The following is a 17,053-nucleotide window of genomic DNA, read 5'->3' as shown; positions in this document are numbered from 1 at the left end:
TGGCACAAAGCAGCTGCAGTCAAAAACACAGTAGACTCTGAGAGCCTCTCAATACATGGTTTTACTAACAAGGAGAACAGGCCAATCATATTCTAGATCAGTAGTTCCTAGAGGACCCCCCAGGCCAGTCAGGTTTTCAGGATAGCCCTATGCATGAGCAGATTTGCATGCCTAGCACCTCCATTAGATGCAGATCTCTCTCATGCATAGTCATTAGGGCTATCTCTAGATCTAGAGGTGATAGCATTTGTATCCCTGTGCCCATTATCTAAGCCTTTCAGTCCTAGAAGCAACAGGCTATGTATCCCGGCTGTGCCCATCCTCTAGTTCAAAAAGTGGCAGGTTCTGTAACTCTGAGTCAATCCTATGAACTCTCCAGTCCTATAGGTGACAGGTTCTATATCTGCTACCTATCCCCTAAGCCCTTCAGACCTTGAGATGACAGGCTCTGTATCCCCCACCCATCCCCTGACCAGCAACATAGATTTAGAAGATTCCACACCTTTACTATCAACAGTAGATACCATTCAATTAGGGATTGACAATAAATTTTAGTTGTGCCGAGTTTAACACTTTAACCATGATACTCTAGTGCTGATACTTCTGGCCAATACTCTTGTCCAATGTAAAGTGGACCCAATAGCTTCTTCCTTTCCCTGTCTTTTTATTCCTTGTACCTCCCCTCACTCTTGTCTCCCATCTCTTCACTCACACTCCCCTTATCCTGCTGTTCATTTGCCTCCTCTCGTCCCCTTTTGTAGTCATACCTCCCTCTTCCTATCCTAAACCCACCCCATACTCTCCTCATCCTTTTACTCTTGTACCCTGAACTTCCCTCACTCTGCCCACTACCCCTCCCTTTTACCCCCACAGTTCTTCTTTCATTCTATCCTGCTCTAGTCCTGACCCATCCCTCTTCCCCTCTTGCCACCCTCATAAACTCTACCATCTATACTCCCAACCCCTCCCCTCTGTACCCCCTTTGCCCCCATTTCTTCCTTGCTGCAGAAGAAGTGAAGAGGGAAAGAAAAAAAAAAAAAAAAAAAGGAAAATGCTGTAAACTTTAGAACAGGGGTGTCCAACCTTTTGGCTTCACTGGGCTGCATTGGCCGAAAAAAATGTTTCTAGGGCCACACAAACGTGCAAACGCTACAGCAAGACACAGGAGGGAGCCGGCAAAATGGTAAACACCCAGAGGCAGCAGAAGAAAACACTGCATTGCCCTCGACCGGGGCCGCACAAAATACTTCACGGGGCCGCAGGTTGGACACCCCTGCTTTAGAGAAACAAGAAAAACAAAAACACCTAACGGTCAACAGCAGGGCTGGGGATTCACTGAATCTGTTGAAGGCCCTGACCAATATGCCGCTGGAGTTAATAGCCAGCCACAGGCAGTTAGCATTTTGCTGACCACTGCCAGCATTATTCCTGGATATTCCATGCCAGGCATGTCCAGACTTCGGCACTGAATATTTGCAAAGCCAGATAGTTAAGTTGATAATCAGAACTTAACCGGCCATGGGTTGGCGCATAATTGCTACTTAACTAGCCAAGTGCTGACTCTGACCCTGGAGTGCCCCAAAATAGCTGGCTTTCACTTAGGCACTAGTTGCTAATTTTAAGCCGAGGTAACCAGTTAAATGGTGCTGAAAATTCGTGGATAGCCCCAAACTAGTGATTGAATTGGTCAGCTGCTGCTCCCGGCCAGTTAAATCATTTTGAATTTCAACCTGTTAACGTCTGATGGGTAAAACCAAAGTGCACAGCCAAAGGTATGCATTTTAAATTGGGGCAGGATATGCAGCGGTCCTCGTACAGGGCTAAACATTGTATTGAGAGTGACAAAATTCAGCCACAATCTCTCTATCTTATGTGCTTAAGTCTGAAAGCTGAAATAGCAGGAATGATTTTAACAGATAAAGGCATCTGTGTAAAGTTATCGTTCATATCTGAGCTCAAAATAGCTATATGTTTGAAGTTAAGTATTCACTGTTCAACTAAACATCAATTCTGGTAGTTTATCTTTGTACCTTGAAACCATGTACCTAATCTTCACAGTAGTTGCACATGTTACATTATAGCAGGAAGTTGTGGTGATTTTAACCACTATGGCACCGTTCTAGTGAGAGAGAGGAAGGCTGTCTCCATGGTAACCCCCAGTGATCCCCCCCCCCCCATCAGTTTCCTGGAGTTGGTTTGCTCAGATATTACAATAGGCCTGTTGGAACCAAAATATCAGCTGGTTTGCTTGTCTCAAATTCTTCTAGCAGCTTAGAGCTGGTAGGAATAAATACAAAAATTGTCCTGCCCAGTAGCCCCCCAAGTCCTCCCCATTCCACACCTGCTTCTCACTAGACATATAATAGTTCTTAAGGGGGAAGATTCAGTGCTTAAAATATTATGAGAAAGGAGAAGGATTAACCCCCTAACAACAGGGTGAGGAATGAAGCAACACCCAGCCTCACAGTTTGGTACTATTAGCAGGGCCGGACTAACCAATAGGCCAAGTAGGCACGTGCCTAGGGCCCAAAATGGTCAGGGGGGCCCACTGAAGAAGACCACTCAAAAAAAAATTTTCAGACGGCGACAGCCCGGCCCCTCCTGCAGCGATCGGTAACACCAGCCCCACCCCCCCTCGATCGGCGAAACAGGGCCCCCGTCCCTTAATTGGTGAAACAAGGCCCCCCCCCTCGATTGGCGAAACAGGGCCCCAATCTCTTGATTGGTGAAACAAGCCCCCCCCCCCCCCCCAATCGGCGAAACAGGGCCGGCGAGTGCTTTCTCCCGCTGCTGCCTAAGCCTGTAAACAACTTTAACACACGCCGCAGGGCTCTAACAATGCTCATGACGCTACCGGCTTCCCTCCATCAACCAAATGGGAAGTTACATCATGAGGGGGGAGGAAGGAAGCCGTCAGCAGCACGCGCACTGTTAGAGCCCTACGGCGTGTGTTAAAGTTGTTTACAGGCTTTGGCAGCAGCGGGAAAAAGCAATCGTCAGCCCTGTTTTGCTAATCGAGGGGAGGACATGTTTCACTGATCAAGGGGGGGCTGTTTCACCGACTGAGGGGGGGTATTGCTTATCGCTGCGGGGGGGGGGGGCTTCAGCAACAGCAGGAGAAAGCAGTAAATGAGTGGAAGTCACAGGCCGGGGGGGTGGAGATAGAAGGGCAGTCGAAATAAGTTATGTTGGAGCAGGGGATGAGAGGGAGGGAAAGAAGGGGAAAGGGCAGGAGGGGTGCTAGATAATAGGGTGGCAGGGGGGAAAAAACAACAGGAAAGAGAGCGGAAGCAATCTTGGACCCTGAGGGAGAGGGAAGAGAGAGGTGGTGAGATGATTGATCATGGGGAGAGGGACAGAAGGGAATAGAGATAGGATAGGAAGATAGTGAAGGAAAAAGGACAGGGAGATGTCAGGAGAGGAGATGCTAGGCTACAAGAATGGAGGGAGAGGGTATGCTGGAAATTATGAAATTGTGGGACCGACCAAGGGACGGGTGTGGCAAGGACATGAATGAGAGGAAGATAACCTCTAGCCCCTCACCGCTGCTGCTTTCCCGCATGCACCTGACGCTGACGGTACAAGTTCTTCCCACTTCCATCATCTGCTCTCTTCTCTCCCTCCCTCCACCCCAGGCAATTCAGTGAGGGGGACAGGATGACTGATGGAATTGCCTGGGGTGGAGAGAGAGAGAGAAGGGGGCAGATGATGGAAGCGGGGAGAACTTGTGCCGTCAGCTTCAGGCGCATATGGGAAAGCAGCAGCGATGAGGAGGTGAGGAGCCCTCACCTCCTCACCACTGCTGCTGCTGCTTTCCACCATGTTGGATGGGGGAAGAAGATAGAGTTAGTGAGATAAGAGGAGGGATGAAGGAAAGGGGTGGCAAGCTGTGAGTAGACACAGTGAAAAGAGGGAAACTGAGGACTGAATAGTAAGAAAGAATTTAATTTAGTCGGAGGCAGGAAATAGAGAAGAAAAGGGAAGAGAGAAAAGAATTCCCAAAAATGGGGGGAGACAGATATCAGATCTGAGTGGAGGAAATGAGAAGAGAGAGACACTAAAAACCACAAGGGGGGAGAGAAGGAGAGATGGCAAAGGGAGGTTTTAGATTTTCTAGAAGGGGCAGACACTGGATAGAAGGAAGCGAATGACAAGAAGATGAGGAAAGCAAAAACCACATGACAGAGGTAGAAAAAAAATTATATTTTTTATTTTATTGCTTTAGGATAAAGTAGTATTTTAGTTATGTTGATAAATGTTTAGAAATATTAATGGTGATCCTTTTATTGGACTAATTTTAATATATTTTTGGCTAACTTTCAGAAACCAAATTCTCCTTCCTCAGGTCAGGACAGGATACTGTAACAGCAGTATACTTTACTGACCTAAGGAAAGAGGGTTTGACTTCTGAAAGCTAATTAAAAAATGTATTAGTCCAATAAAATGGTATCTTATTTTCCATTTTTTGTTTTATTTTTATTTGTTAATTTGTAAAGTGATTTTTTATTTCTCTTTTTATCAAATTTACATCTGCTATCTTTATATTTTGTTCAGTATTGGGGGTTATGCACCACTGTTTCTTCACCCCTAAACTGTACCGTTCCTTCGGTTTATAACACAAGGCAGCATGCTGAATGCTTTGAACTGCTCCGATGGTCACAGAATTCCTATGATCATCAGAACAGCAAAGAACATTCAGCCCGCTAAAAACCTCTTCCGTGATTTTATAAAAAGGGGGGGGGGGGTGTTAATTTGTGATTACTTATTCCATACTGGGTGAGGGTGGTTCTGTGTCCTGTGTGTATGAAAAACATGGTTTTCTGTTAGCGTTGACCAGTCTTGTTTGGCAAAATGCATCAGGCATGGTTTCTGGGAGCACCTTGAACATACCTGATTTGAATCTCCTTATTGGCTGCCAATCTTCTTTTGTTCCACTTTGGATTCTTTGGTGGATCACTTGTCTTGTTGTTTTGTTACAAATTAACATACATGGAATGAAACATACTAGGGTAGTTACCCATATGTATGTATTTTTATACATAAATGATATTCATCTAAATTCGTACTATCAGTAACAAATGCCTTTTGTTCTTCAATTTCCACAAACGGAGAAAGAGACCTCAGTGTTTCTCCAGAATAATCTGAGGAAACTTTCTATGGCAAGTATTTTGTTGCCATAGAGAAATACATCCTCAGTCTCACAAAACTCCGTATTAATTATATCAGATGCTTCTCTTAAATCTGTGTTAAATATATTTTAAAATTCAATTTAAACACTATTTTAGGCACTTATCTTGTCAATCTTGTCTGATAGTACTGCAAAATCGCTGCGGACTGCAGTCAAAAACCCAGTGCAGTTTCACTACACTTAGGAAGTAAAGTTAGGTATCGTTAAATCTATTTGAAGTATTTAATGATACCTAACCTTACTTCCTAAGTGTAGTGAAACTGCACTGGGTTTTTGACTGCAGTCCGCAGCGATTTTGCAGTACTATCAGACAAGATAAGTGCCTAAAATAGTGTTTAAATTGAATTTTAAAATATATTTAACACAGATTTAAGAGAAGCATCTGATATAATTAATACGGAGCTTTGTGAGACCGAGGATGTATTTCTCTATGGCAACAAAATACTTGCCATAGAAAGTTTCCTCAGATTATTCTGGAGAAACACTGAGGTCTCTTTCTCCGTTTGTGGAAATTGAAGAACAAAAGGCATTTGTTACTGATAGTACGAATTTAAATGAATATCATTTCTGTGTGGTAATAATTATTGAAGATATTCAGCTTGTATAGAAATTGATTTTGTATTTTTATACATACATATGTGTTACAGTTGGACGACATAGAGTGAGGCAGTTGAGAGGAATTGCAAACTTGGTTATTAATATAGACTTATGTTTTGGATAGTATTACGCAAAAAACAAAAGGAATTGACCCCGAAATATCCACAAAGAAGAAAACCAAAAAAACTCTGTGGAGTGACGATGTTCCTAAATGGACTTTATTTGAAAGTGGATAGTATTACTGCTTTACAATGCATTTGAACACTTTTATATATGTATGGAAAGGGTTTAGAGTTAAAGTCCTGGGCAAGTAGGTGGGAAGGGAGGGAAGGGGAGTTTTGTTCAGAGATGTTTGGGGCTTGCATAGAACTAAAACTGTACACTGGCACTGGTATGGTAATCTTTGTTATTTGTTTTGAATTTTATAATAAAAGAAAAAAAAAGAAATACAAGTGGAAATAAAGAAGTAAATAAGAAAACAGTTAAATAAATGTGGGCGGGTCAGGGCTAGGGGGCCCAGTATACTTATGTGCCTAGGGGCCCTCAACGAATTAATCCTGCCCTGACTATTAGCCACAGTCTGGCAAACAGTTGGGCTGAGTTGGCTTTGAAATAATATAGGTGACTTGTTGTTGGATTAAACAAATGGACAAGCATCAAGTTCCCTTTGTGGAAATATTCTAGAGGAAGCTGGTTCCTGCTAGTTCTCAGATTTTAAGTTCTCATTTTAATCAATGCACAAATATGTTTCAGTGGCTTTGAACTTCTCCTTCCAGTGTTGGCTAAGAAAGACGTGAAGCTCTGGTGCCTTCTCCCTTTCACTCTCCAAATCCATGCCACCAGCACACAGGCATTTTAGAATTTACTGTTGGTCTTACCAATTTTGGGTTTTAGTAGGATGCAGAAGAACTTTTTGCCCAAAGAGAGAATCTCGATGGGATGACGCATAACTCCACTTCTTTTTGGTATCTATGTTGTAACATTTCAGAGTGGCTGTTGCTATAAAGAAACATAAGACAAAAGAATGGTACCATGAGGTAGGTAGAAGATAGCCAACATCATAAGAACACAAGAATTGCCATACTGGGACAGACCGAAGGTCCTTCAAGCCCAATATCCTGTTTCCAACAGTGGCCAACCCATGTCCCAAGAACCTAGCTAGATCCTAAGTTGTAAAACAGATTTTATGCTGCTTGTTTTAGAAATAAGCAGTGAATTTTCCCCAAGCCATCTCAATAATGGACTATGGACTTCTCTTTTAGGAAATTATCCAAACTTTTTTTTAAACCCCACTAAGCTAATTGATTTCACCACATTATCTGGCAACGAATTCCAGAGTTTAATTATATGTTGTGTAAAGAAATATTTTCTTCAGTTTATTTTAAATCTACTACTTAGTAGCTTCAACGCATGTACATAAGAACATAAGCAATGCCTCTGCTGGGTCAGACCTGAGGTCCATCTTGCCCATCAGTCCGCTCACGCGGCGGCCCAACAGGTCCAGGACCTGAGCAGTAATCCTCAATTTATACCCTTCTATTCCCTTTTCCAGCAGGAAAATGTCCAATCCTCTCTTAAATCCCAGTACTGTATTCTGCCCTATAACGTCCTCTGGAAGCGCATTCCAAGTGTCCACCACACGTTGGGTAAAGAAGAACTTCCTGGCATTTGTATTGAATCTGTCCCCTTTCAACTTTTCCGAATGGCCTCTTGTTCTTTTATTTTTTGAAAGTTTGAAGAATCTGTCCCTCTCTACTCTCTCTATGCCCCTCATGATCTTATAAGTCACCTAGTGCAAGTATTTTTGGAAAGAGTGAACAAGCAATTTGCATCTATCCTTTCCACTCCACTTTTTTTTGTTGTTGTTGTTTTTTTTAAGAGACCTCTATCATATCACCCCTGAATCATCTCTTCTCCGATCTGAAGAGCCCTAGCCACTTTAGCCTTTCCTCAGAGGGAAGTCATCCCATCCCTTTTATCATTTTTGTTGCCCTTCTCTATACCTTTTCTAATTCCTTTATACCTGTGGGAATGAGGAACACAAGAAAACTGCATTTGAAATGGAATGCATTGGATGATTTTTTTTCCACAACAAAAGAATGTTCCTTCTAAAAGAGTACTTTCATAAATTTGTGCATGGGTAAAAGGTATGTGCACACTTTTTCTGTGTATATTCTGCTCTGAAGGTATGCATGTTTTGTCACTTGGAAAATTGCGACCACAAATACAGTGCCAAAGAAATTCCATGGCAAAATAACGGAACACAAGAAGAATGGGAACCATCCACAGTATCTGGGTGACCAGGTTAAAATTTGTAAAAACAAAGTATCAAATGTGGACGACAATATTGTAATATTGTCAAAACACTTCAGATATAACAATAGATTGTAGCAAATGTTGGCACACTGGTCTTGCTATGTTACAGAAGATGTTGGCAACTTGGCTTCACTTTATCAATACATGCTTTTTACCAACGTCAATGAAGGCTGAAGCCTGGCAATATTTGCATTTCAGTTTCATTCTGGAAACACAATCACAGCAACTTTAGCCCAGAGCTTAAACTGTCATTCCACTTAATGCTCCGAGGAACTTGGACTTTACTGGTGGGTCAGCAGCAGCAGCTCAGCATCTCCCCCTGCCTCCCAGAAGGGAGAGAAACTGCAAAGCATCTCTATATTTTTTTCCTAAAGCAGATCAGTTATAATTCTGTACTTCTGGTTTTCTAAATACTTTTTATTGCCATTATATATCATTCTTAACAGTGCATATATCACACTGTTGGCTTTTCAGAAGCAAATATCAGGGCTTAATTTTTAGCTAAAGAAGGAAGTGGAACTGCAGAGCAGGGGGAGAGGCTGGGACAGCAGCAACGGGGAAAAAGAAGAACTGAATTAGGGAGTAAAGTAACAGTTCTTTGTTGATTTAGGCTCTCTTCATCCTCTCCTCATCTCTGCAGGCTTCTTGGAAGCGAGGTACTGGAGCAGAACACCCCTGCTGCTCTGGAGTCTGAAAAGAAGTGGTAGAATTGTGTTCCAGGTTGTTCCACCAGAAATAAAGCCTTGGCAAACACACAAACGTTCAACATTCCAAGCCACCATCTTTTTTATGTTATAATTTCAACAAGCCATTGAAGTCGTTCTTGCAACCCCCTGATACACAGAAGAGTGAACAAACTTGCACATCTGAGTTTTTCAGTAGGTCTAATAAGTGCAGGGTCAGTATGGGTCCCCACATATGTATGAGTGAACTAGCCTAAATCTAACACAGGAACGCAACGATGCAAACATATCACCCATCCATCACACCAGAACTCTAGGCCAAAAATAAACCAGACACCCAAAATGGAAGAAATAATTTTGAAAATGTGGCAATGGAGGTTTAAGCGATTTGCCTGGGGGATCACAAGTTGCTGCACTGGGAATTCAACCCACTTGTCCAGATTCTCAGCCCTGTCCTGTCCAGGAGGACCACCTACAAGAGTGACAGGGTCAATCAGTCCCCACCCCTGTGCAATCTTCAGCCTCCAATAACATAAGAGCCAACTTTTCAAAATAATTAGGGGTGCTAAACTCAATGTAAACTACCCCTTCCTGAACACAGTCAAAGAGTGTGTTCAATATTTGGAGTGCTCAAGCACCCACAGCAACTACAGAGCTGGATCCTGTGTCTCCTAATACCTAAAGACTAGAGAAAGATATGAGGTTAACTGTGGGGTGGGGACGGAGACAGAGCCCGTGGGGATGGGGATGAGGCGAGGACAGGGACAGAGCTTGCCGGGATGGGTCTAGGGACAGAGCCTGCGGGTATAAGGGACAAACTTTGTCCCTATGTCATTCTCTAAAAATTTGAGAGTAGTATCAATATGTAAAAACTTAAACATCTTAAACAATTGTCAACTGAACTCAATGATTTTTTTTTTTTAAACTGCAGAAGCTGCTTTTGGATTTAAATGAACTACTCTTAAATGACATCATTTGTATCTTGTCTGCCTTTGATGAGGCAATAAGTGTCTTGTCTGCTGATCAGACACCTGCCATCTGCAACATCCTTCCATCATGTGCCCAGCTGTTCAAGCTTCTTATAAAAAAGAAAATTGTGGAACACGTAGACAAACATGATTTAATGAGACAGAGTCAGCATGGGTTCAACTGAGGGAGATATTGCCTCTCCAATTTGCTTGACTTCTTTGAAGGTGTGAATAAACATGGATAAAGGTGAGCAGGTTGATGGAGTGTATCTAGATTTTCAGAAAGCTTTTGACAAAATTCCTCATGAGAGGCTCCTGAGAAAATTAAAGCGTCATGGGATAGGTGGCAAAGTTCAGTTGTGGATTAGGAATTGGTTAGAAAACAGAGGGTAGGGTTAAATGGTCATTTTTCTCAATGAAGGAGAGTAAATAGTGAAGTGCCGCAGGGATCTGTACTGGGACCAGTGCTATTTAACTTATTTATAAATGATCTGAAAATTGGAACGATGAGTGAGGTGATTAAATTTGCAGATGACACTAAACTGTTCAAAGTTGTTAAAATGCATGTGGACTGTGACAATCTGCAGGAAGACTGGGCGTCCAAGTGGCAGATGAAATTTAATGTGGACAAATGCAAAGTGATGCGCATTAGAAAGAATAATCAAAATCACAGTTACCGGATGCTAGGGCCACCTTGAGGGTTAGCGCCCAAGAAAAGGATCTGGGTTTCATTATACACAATATGATGAAACCTGCCCAATGTGTGGTGGCGGCCAAAAAGCAAATAAGATGCTAGGAATTATTTTTAAAGGGATGGTTAACAAGACTAAGAATGTTATAATGCCTCTGTATCGCTCCATGGTGTGACCTCACCTGGAGTATTGCGTTCAATTCTGGTCTTCTTATCTCAAGTCATGACCTGTTGGGCCGCCGTGGGGGCGGACTGCTGGGCGGGATGGACCTCTGGTCTGACCCGGCAGAGGCACTGCTTATGTTCTTATGTTCTTAAGAAAGATATAGCGGCACTAGAAAAGGTTCAAAAAAGAGCGACCAAGATAATAAAGGTGTAGAACTCCTCTCATATGAGGAAAGACTAAAAAGGTTAGGGCACTTCAGCTTGGAAAAGAGATGGCTGAGGGGGAGATATGATTGAAGTCTATAATATCCTGAGTGGAGTAGAATGGGTACAAGTGGATCGATTTTTTACTACATCAAGATTTACAAAGAATAGGTGACACTTGATGAACTTGCAGAGTAATACTTTTAAAACCAATAGGAGGAAATATTTTTTCATTCAGAAAATAGTTAAGCTCTGGAATGCGTTGCCAGAGAATGTGGTTAGAATTGTTAATGTAGCTGGTTTTAAAAAAGGTTTAGACAAGTTCCTGGAGGAAAGGTTCATAAACTGCTGTTGAGACAGACATGGGATAAGCCACTGCTTGCCCTGGATCTGTGGCATGGAATGCTGCTACTATTTTGGCTTTTGCCAGGTACTTGTGACTTGGATTGACCTCTGTGAAGATGGGATACTGGGCTAGATGGACCATTGATCTGATCCAGTAAGCCTATTCTTATGTTCTTACGATTTTCAGTCTGCTTTTAAACAAGGTAAGGTAAGGGGCGTGATGGACAAACTCAGGTAGTTTATTCCAGGTAGAGTATGACACAGGGACAAATTTGTCCCCATCCCCGCAGGAACTCAATTTCCCCATCCCGTTTTGTCATTGTCCCTGCCCCTGCCCCATTCCTGTAAGCTCTGCCTTAACCACACAGTGTTTGAGGCTTATGCAGATGAGGACAGAGCTTAGGCATTGGTGGAATGAGGCATTATGACATCACAATCTGAGCTCTAGAATGTTGCTACTTATGATTTTAAAATGTTTGAGGCTTGTGCAGGTGAGGACGGAGCTTAGGCATTGGTGGAATGAGACATTATGACATTACAATCTGAGCTATAGAATGTTGCTACTTATGATTTCAAAGTGTTTGAGGCTTGTACAGATGAGGACAGAACTTGCAGGAATGGGACAGGGACAGGAAAAGACCTTGCCAGGATGGGAAAATGAGTTCCCGTGGGAACGGGGAAAAATTTGTCCCCGTGTCATTCTCTAAATTTCCAGGCATACGAGGCAGCTAGGGATGAAAGGAATGGAGTCTGGAATTGGTAGTGGAGGAGAAGGGTGCAGATGATCTGAGGACCTACAATCCAACGTTCCCGTGCTCTGCCTCTAACCACACCTACTTTCTGGTACGCGCCTACCTGAAAGTGGTAGGCACCTACCAATCTAGGTGCCCATAATCCTATTAATTTCAATTTAAGCCAGTTATGAGGTGCCAATTGCTTGTTTTCAGTGCCAATTAAGCTTTCTAAATAATTAAGTTAGGTTCCTAGTTTGGCTATGCATGCCAATCTAGGCACCTAACTTTAGGCATCTTTTATAGAATCTGCCAGGGGCACAAAACAGATATGTGTGTAACCAGTAATTAGTGCCAATTACTTTGGGCACATTTCTGTGAACCACACCTAAGACTGAGCACTTAACCTTGGGCAACCTGCACAGTCCTGCTTATCTTCCTGGATCTATCCTCCGCATTCGACACAATCAATCACAAACTTCTGCTGTCACATCTCCAAGAAATTGGTATCTCAGACCGTCATGGATTGGTTTTCCTCTTTTTTTTCCTGAAAGATCATCTAAAATAGTTTTCAACACCTCATCATCAGAAACTTTCACAAATAAACATGGCATTCCACAAGGTTCCATCTTATCCCCTCTGCTTTTTAATATCTTTATGGCACCACTTTTAACTCTTGGCCAATCCATCTGCTTTACAATATTCGCATACGCAGATGACGTACAATTGGTTCACCTAATTAACCTCAACAACCCAGATGAAATAATACTTATCAATCAGAAATTGGAGAAAATCAAACTATGGCTAGACTCAAATATGCTAGCCCTCAATGCAGAAAAGTCTAAAGTAATGATTTTCCCTATCAAGGAAGGCCTCTCGATTCAGGCTCCTCTTAAACTCAACTCTTCGAATATTGAAATTGTAATCTCCTTAAAATTATCAGGGATCACGTTTGATAGCAAATTTACCTATCATCTTCATATTAGCTCAGTAGTCAAGCGCTGCTTCCACAGATTGCGAATGATTAGATCACTCGCTAAAAAGTTAGAACCTTCTTCATTAATAATTGGTACACGTCGTACCTCAATCTTTTCTGTGACAGCCCCTATGATTTGGAATACTCTTCCTTTACACTTAAAAATGGAAAAAAACTTTAAAAAATTTAAAAGCAATTTAAAGTGCTTTCTTTTTAAAGCTGCTTTTAATTGATTAACCTTGTTTTAGTAATTAACTTATTCTTGTTTCTTACATTTATTTTCCCAATCCCCTTTTGTGTTTACCTTAAATGTTTCTCACATTTTCTATATCGATTGTATTTCTCCCCCTCTTCCTATTCGTGTCCAGGGGCTTTTCGGTCCTTTTTACCTAGTACGTATTTGTTGTCATGTAGTATTTTATTGTTTAATTAATAATAGATGTTTCATTATAGTAATGTATGTTTTATTTGTTAAATTTTTGTTTAAATGTTAATTTTAAATTTTGTTCAACGCTTTGTAGTTTCGAAAAAGCGTTTAATCAAAAACCTGAATAAACAATAAACAATTAAACATCCTAATCCACTCCCTAGTAATATCATGTATCGATTATTGTAATGCCCTCTATAAAGGCATTACAAAAAAATAATTAGACGCCTCCAAATTGTACAAAACACCGCAATAAAAATTATATTTAACCCCAAAAAATATGACCATGTTTCCCTCCTCCTACGTGAAGCACACTGGTTACCAGTTGAACATAGTTACAAAATCGTATTACTTACATTTAAAACACGCCAAAGTAACCAACCAGATTTTATCAATAGTCTTTTAATTCCCCACTGTCCATCTAGAACACTTTGTTCTTTGACACAAAACCTTCTGACAGTTCCATCCCTAAAGCAAATTAATACAAGATCAAATAACTTCGCAGTGACCTCGCCATCACTTTTGAATTATATTCCTAATTACATTCGTGAAGAAGTATTTTTGACTCACTTTAAAACAAAGCTAAAAACATTCCTGTTTCAAGATGCATTCGATACCTAATTGCCCTTGTAAGGGCTAAACACAAGCCGACAGCAGATGGCATTATTCTCTTCTTTCTCCCCTTCCTCTCATCCTTTACTTAATTGTTTTTTTTCTACCTTGTAATATAATGTAATTCATCCCTTCTCTCCATTTGTTTCTGTTTGTCATAGTATAAACTTATTATGTAGATTTTTTTTTAGTCAAATGTTTACCCCTATTTTATATGACGAAAGTTGTATTTTTAGTGTACACTGCTCAGAAGTCTGATTGAGCGGTATAAAAATTTTTATATAAACTTGAAACTTGAGTTAGTGGCCTAGTGGTTAGAGCTACAGCCTCAACACCCTGAGGTTGTGGGTTCAAGCCCCACACTGCTCCTTGTGACCCTGGGCAAGTCACTTAATCCTCCATCACCCCAGGTGCATTAGAAAGATTGTGAGCCCACCAGGACGGATAGGGAAAAATGCTTGAGTACCTGAATGTAGACCACTTAGATAATCTCCATTGATAGGCAGCATATAAATAACTTAAATAATAATATCCTGTGAAAAATTAAGGCCAGTATTCAAAGGGTATATGCTCCTAACTTAAAAAATTAGACACCTAAACTGGCATCTCTGAAAAATTCCCCCTTCCTCCCACCCCCCCTCCAATATTCAGTCAGCATTTTTATATGCACTGATCACCATTGGCTAAATTAGGCCCCAACATTCAGCTGGGCCCAAATAAGAGTTATGTGCGACCTGGCAGAATATCAGGCCGGGGCCCACAAAAGTTTATTTTTCTTTTTTTTAAAACCTGTGCCCCCCTTCTCACCCCCCCCCCAACAATGCCCATCTCTCAGCCCGTAAGATCAAACCCCCCTGGAAGGCCCCCACCTAACCTACTCAAAGTGTAGGTAGGTTCCCTGTGGGCCTACCTACATTCCTGGTGGTCCAGCAGGGGTCATTGGGGATAGGAGCACAGCCCCCTCACTTCTGCTCCTCGTAGTGGCTTTTCAAATTGGCCACTGTAACCTCTCGTGGCTACTCATGGTCGCAGTGCCCATTTTGAAAGGCCGCCGTGAGGGGACTGTTCTCCTGCCCCTGAAGATCCCCAGAAACAGAATGTTAGGCATGATAAAGAAAGGAATCACGAGTAGATTGGAGAAAGTCATAATGCCGCTTTATAGAGCAATGGTCAGACCACACTTGGAATACTGTGTCCAACATTGGTCTCCCAACCTAAAGAAGGATATAAAACTGCTGGAGAAGGTGCAGAGACGAGCAACGAAATTAATAAAAGGTATGGAGAACTTGGAATATGAGGAACGACTCAAGAAACTGGGACTGTTCTCCCTTGAGAAGAGGAGGCTGCTAGGGGACATGATCGAGACGTTCAAAATGCTGAAAGGCATCGATAAAATAGAGCAGGAAAATAAATTATTTACATTGTCCAACGCGACACGGACAAGAGGACATGGTTTGAAGCTAAGGGGGGACAAGTCCAGGACAAATGTCAGGAAGTTCTGCTTTACGCAGCGAGTGGTAGATGCCTGGAATGCTCTCCCAAAGGAGGTTATTAAGGAATCCACTGTGCTGGGATTCAAAGGCAAATTAGATGCACATCTCCTTACGAGAGGCATAGAGGGATATGGGTGACTAAAACTACATCAGGTGTATACCTGACTGGGCCTCCGCATGTGCGGATCGCCGGACTCAATGGACCATGGGTCTGATCCGGAGATGGCAGTTCTTATGTTCTTATTGGACCACCCATTGGGTGTGTTTATGGGGTTTGGAGGTGGCTTCCAGGTAGGGTTACCAGCTTTTCTGTTTGGAAAATCCAGACCCCCTAGACTGGCCCCCCAAGACTGCCCAATTCCACCCATCCCCACCATATCACGCCCCAGTCCTACTCCCAGGTTTACCCCCTGCTGCCTGCTCTTGTCAGGCAGGACATTCGCACATGCACGGAGGAAAGCTTTTCAAAACCCAGACAAAGGAGAAATCCAGATGTCTGGTAACCGTACTTCCGTGGAGGGGGGTGTCATCACTGTCTGGGGGAAGGGGGAGGGCAAGAGGGCATGGTCGGGGATAGGGTTACCATGTGGTTCCAGAAAAAAGAGGATGGATTGAGACACCCAGGTTTTACTTCAACTGAAAGCAATACGGAGGTAGAGGCAGCTGGGTTTTATTTCCATTGAAAGCAATGGAAATAAAACCCGGATGTCTCAATCCATCCTTCTTTTTCTGGAGCCACATGGTAGCCCTAGTCGGGGGTTCAGGAGTTCCTTTTTTCTTTTTTTTTTCTTTTTTAAATTAAAAAGAAATGTTATTTGGTGTTGGCCTGACATTCAATGCCAAGACCTGCATAACGAAGCAGCCAGATTTAGGATAGATTTTGAGCAGCAGCAAGTTTGTAATGCTGCATGCATAGGAACAGACAGTGCCTGGGGCAGATCTCCCCCTCCCCCCCCCCCCCCCCCCCCCCGCACCCTACTTGCTACGCCAGTGGCCTTGTACTCAACTTCCAAAAGCTTGAGCACCGCTAGGCAACATCAGAACCAAGCGATCAGCTCCAAAGATGTCCAGAAATGGAAAGAGCAAAACCCAACAGCTCCAGAAATCAAAATATACTGGAACTATCTATTCCAAGCACATGTTTTAGTTATATTATAAAGATTTTAAAAACACTGAGAAAGCTTTGTCCTTTTGAGTAGGCAAAGAAAGGTCCCATGATCTCCATGCGTCTATCTCTCCTTCTACAACTAATCCAAATGTTTCTAACTTAATATAATAAAATGCCAGAAGCAACTCTTACTGCTCAGAAGAAGGAGACAGCGCAGAAAGATATCTGTCTTCATATCTTGTCTGCTCCCCAGAACTGAAATAATCCAGAAGCGTTGATGTACTAAACCGATGAACCCAACAGACCTCTGAGAGGTGGTGTGTTTTGTGTGTCGAAGTCTTTCTTCTTTTGTGTCTACGTATTCTGTGGTTTCCTCTGCACTTGCAGTTTGAGTTCCCAATGCAGTTTTTATTTTCACATCTATAGTGCAGCAGCCTGAGAAAAAGTGATATGAGGCTTCAAATCCCACTGCTTTTTGTGACCTTCGGTAAATCACAATCCTCCATTACCTCAGAAACAAATGTATAAGGTAAATTTATAACTAGGTGT

At 42.3% G+C, this 17,053-nt stretch overlaps 1 protein-coding gene across 3 annotated transcripts in view; it reads right to left on the bottom strand.

The window, feature by feature from the left end:
* The window catches only part of ITGAE (integrin subunit alpha E), a 136,244-nt gene extending 119,456 nt beyond the window's left edge, over positions 1–16,788 (bottom strand). Inside the window, exons 1-2 of one of the 3 annotated variants that reach the window (XM_033921420.1) lie at positions 16,697–16,788; positions 6,664–6,784 (exon numbers count right to left, since the gene is read on the bottom strand). In XM_033921420.1, the coding sequence (XP_033777311.1) occupies positions 6,664–6,784; positions 16,697–16,739 (164 nt within the window). In that variant the 5' untranslated portion in view covers positions 16,740–16,788. Of the gene's footprint in view, positions 1–2,030; positions 2,161–2,496; positions 2,619–6,663; positions 6,785–16,696 lie in introns of those variants that run through there. The other 2 variants (XM_033921422.1, XM_033921421.1) reach the window with 2 other exon arrangements.
* Between the last annotated feature and the right edge of the window lie 265 nt (positions 16,789–17,053).

Source organism: Geotrypetes seraphini, chromosome 15, assembly GCF_902459505.1.
Source record: "Geotrypetes seraphini chromosome 15, aGeoSer1.1, whole genome shotgun sequence".
Taxonomy (NCBI): Eukaryota; Metazoa; Chordata; class Amphibia; order Gymnophiona; family Dermophiidae; genus Geotrypetes; species Geotrypetes seraphini.
Note: the sequence above shows the minus strand (reverse complement) of the source record. Positions and strands in the feature narration are given on the sequence as shown.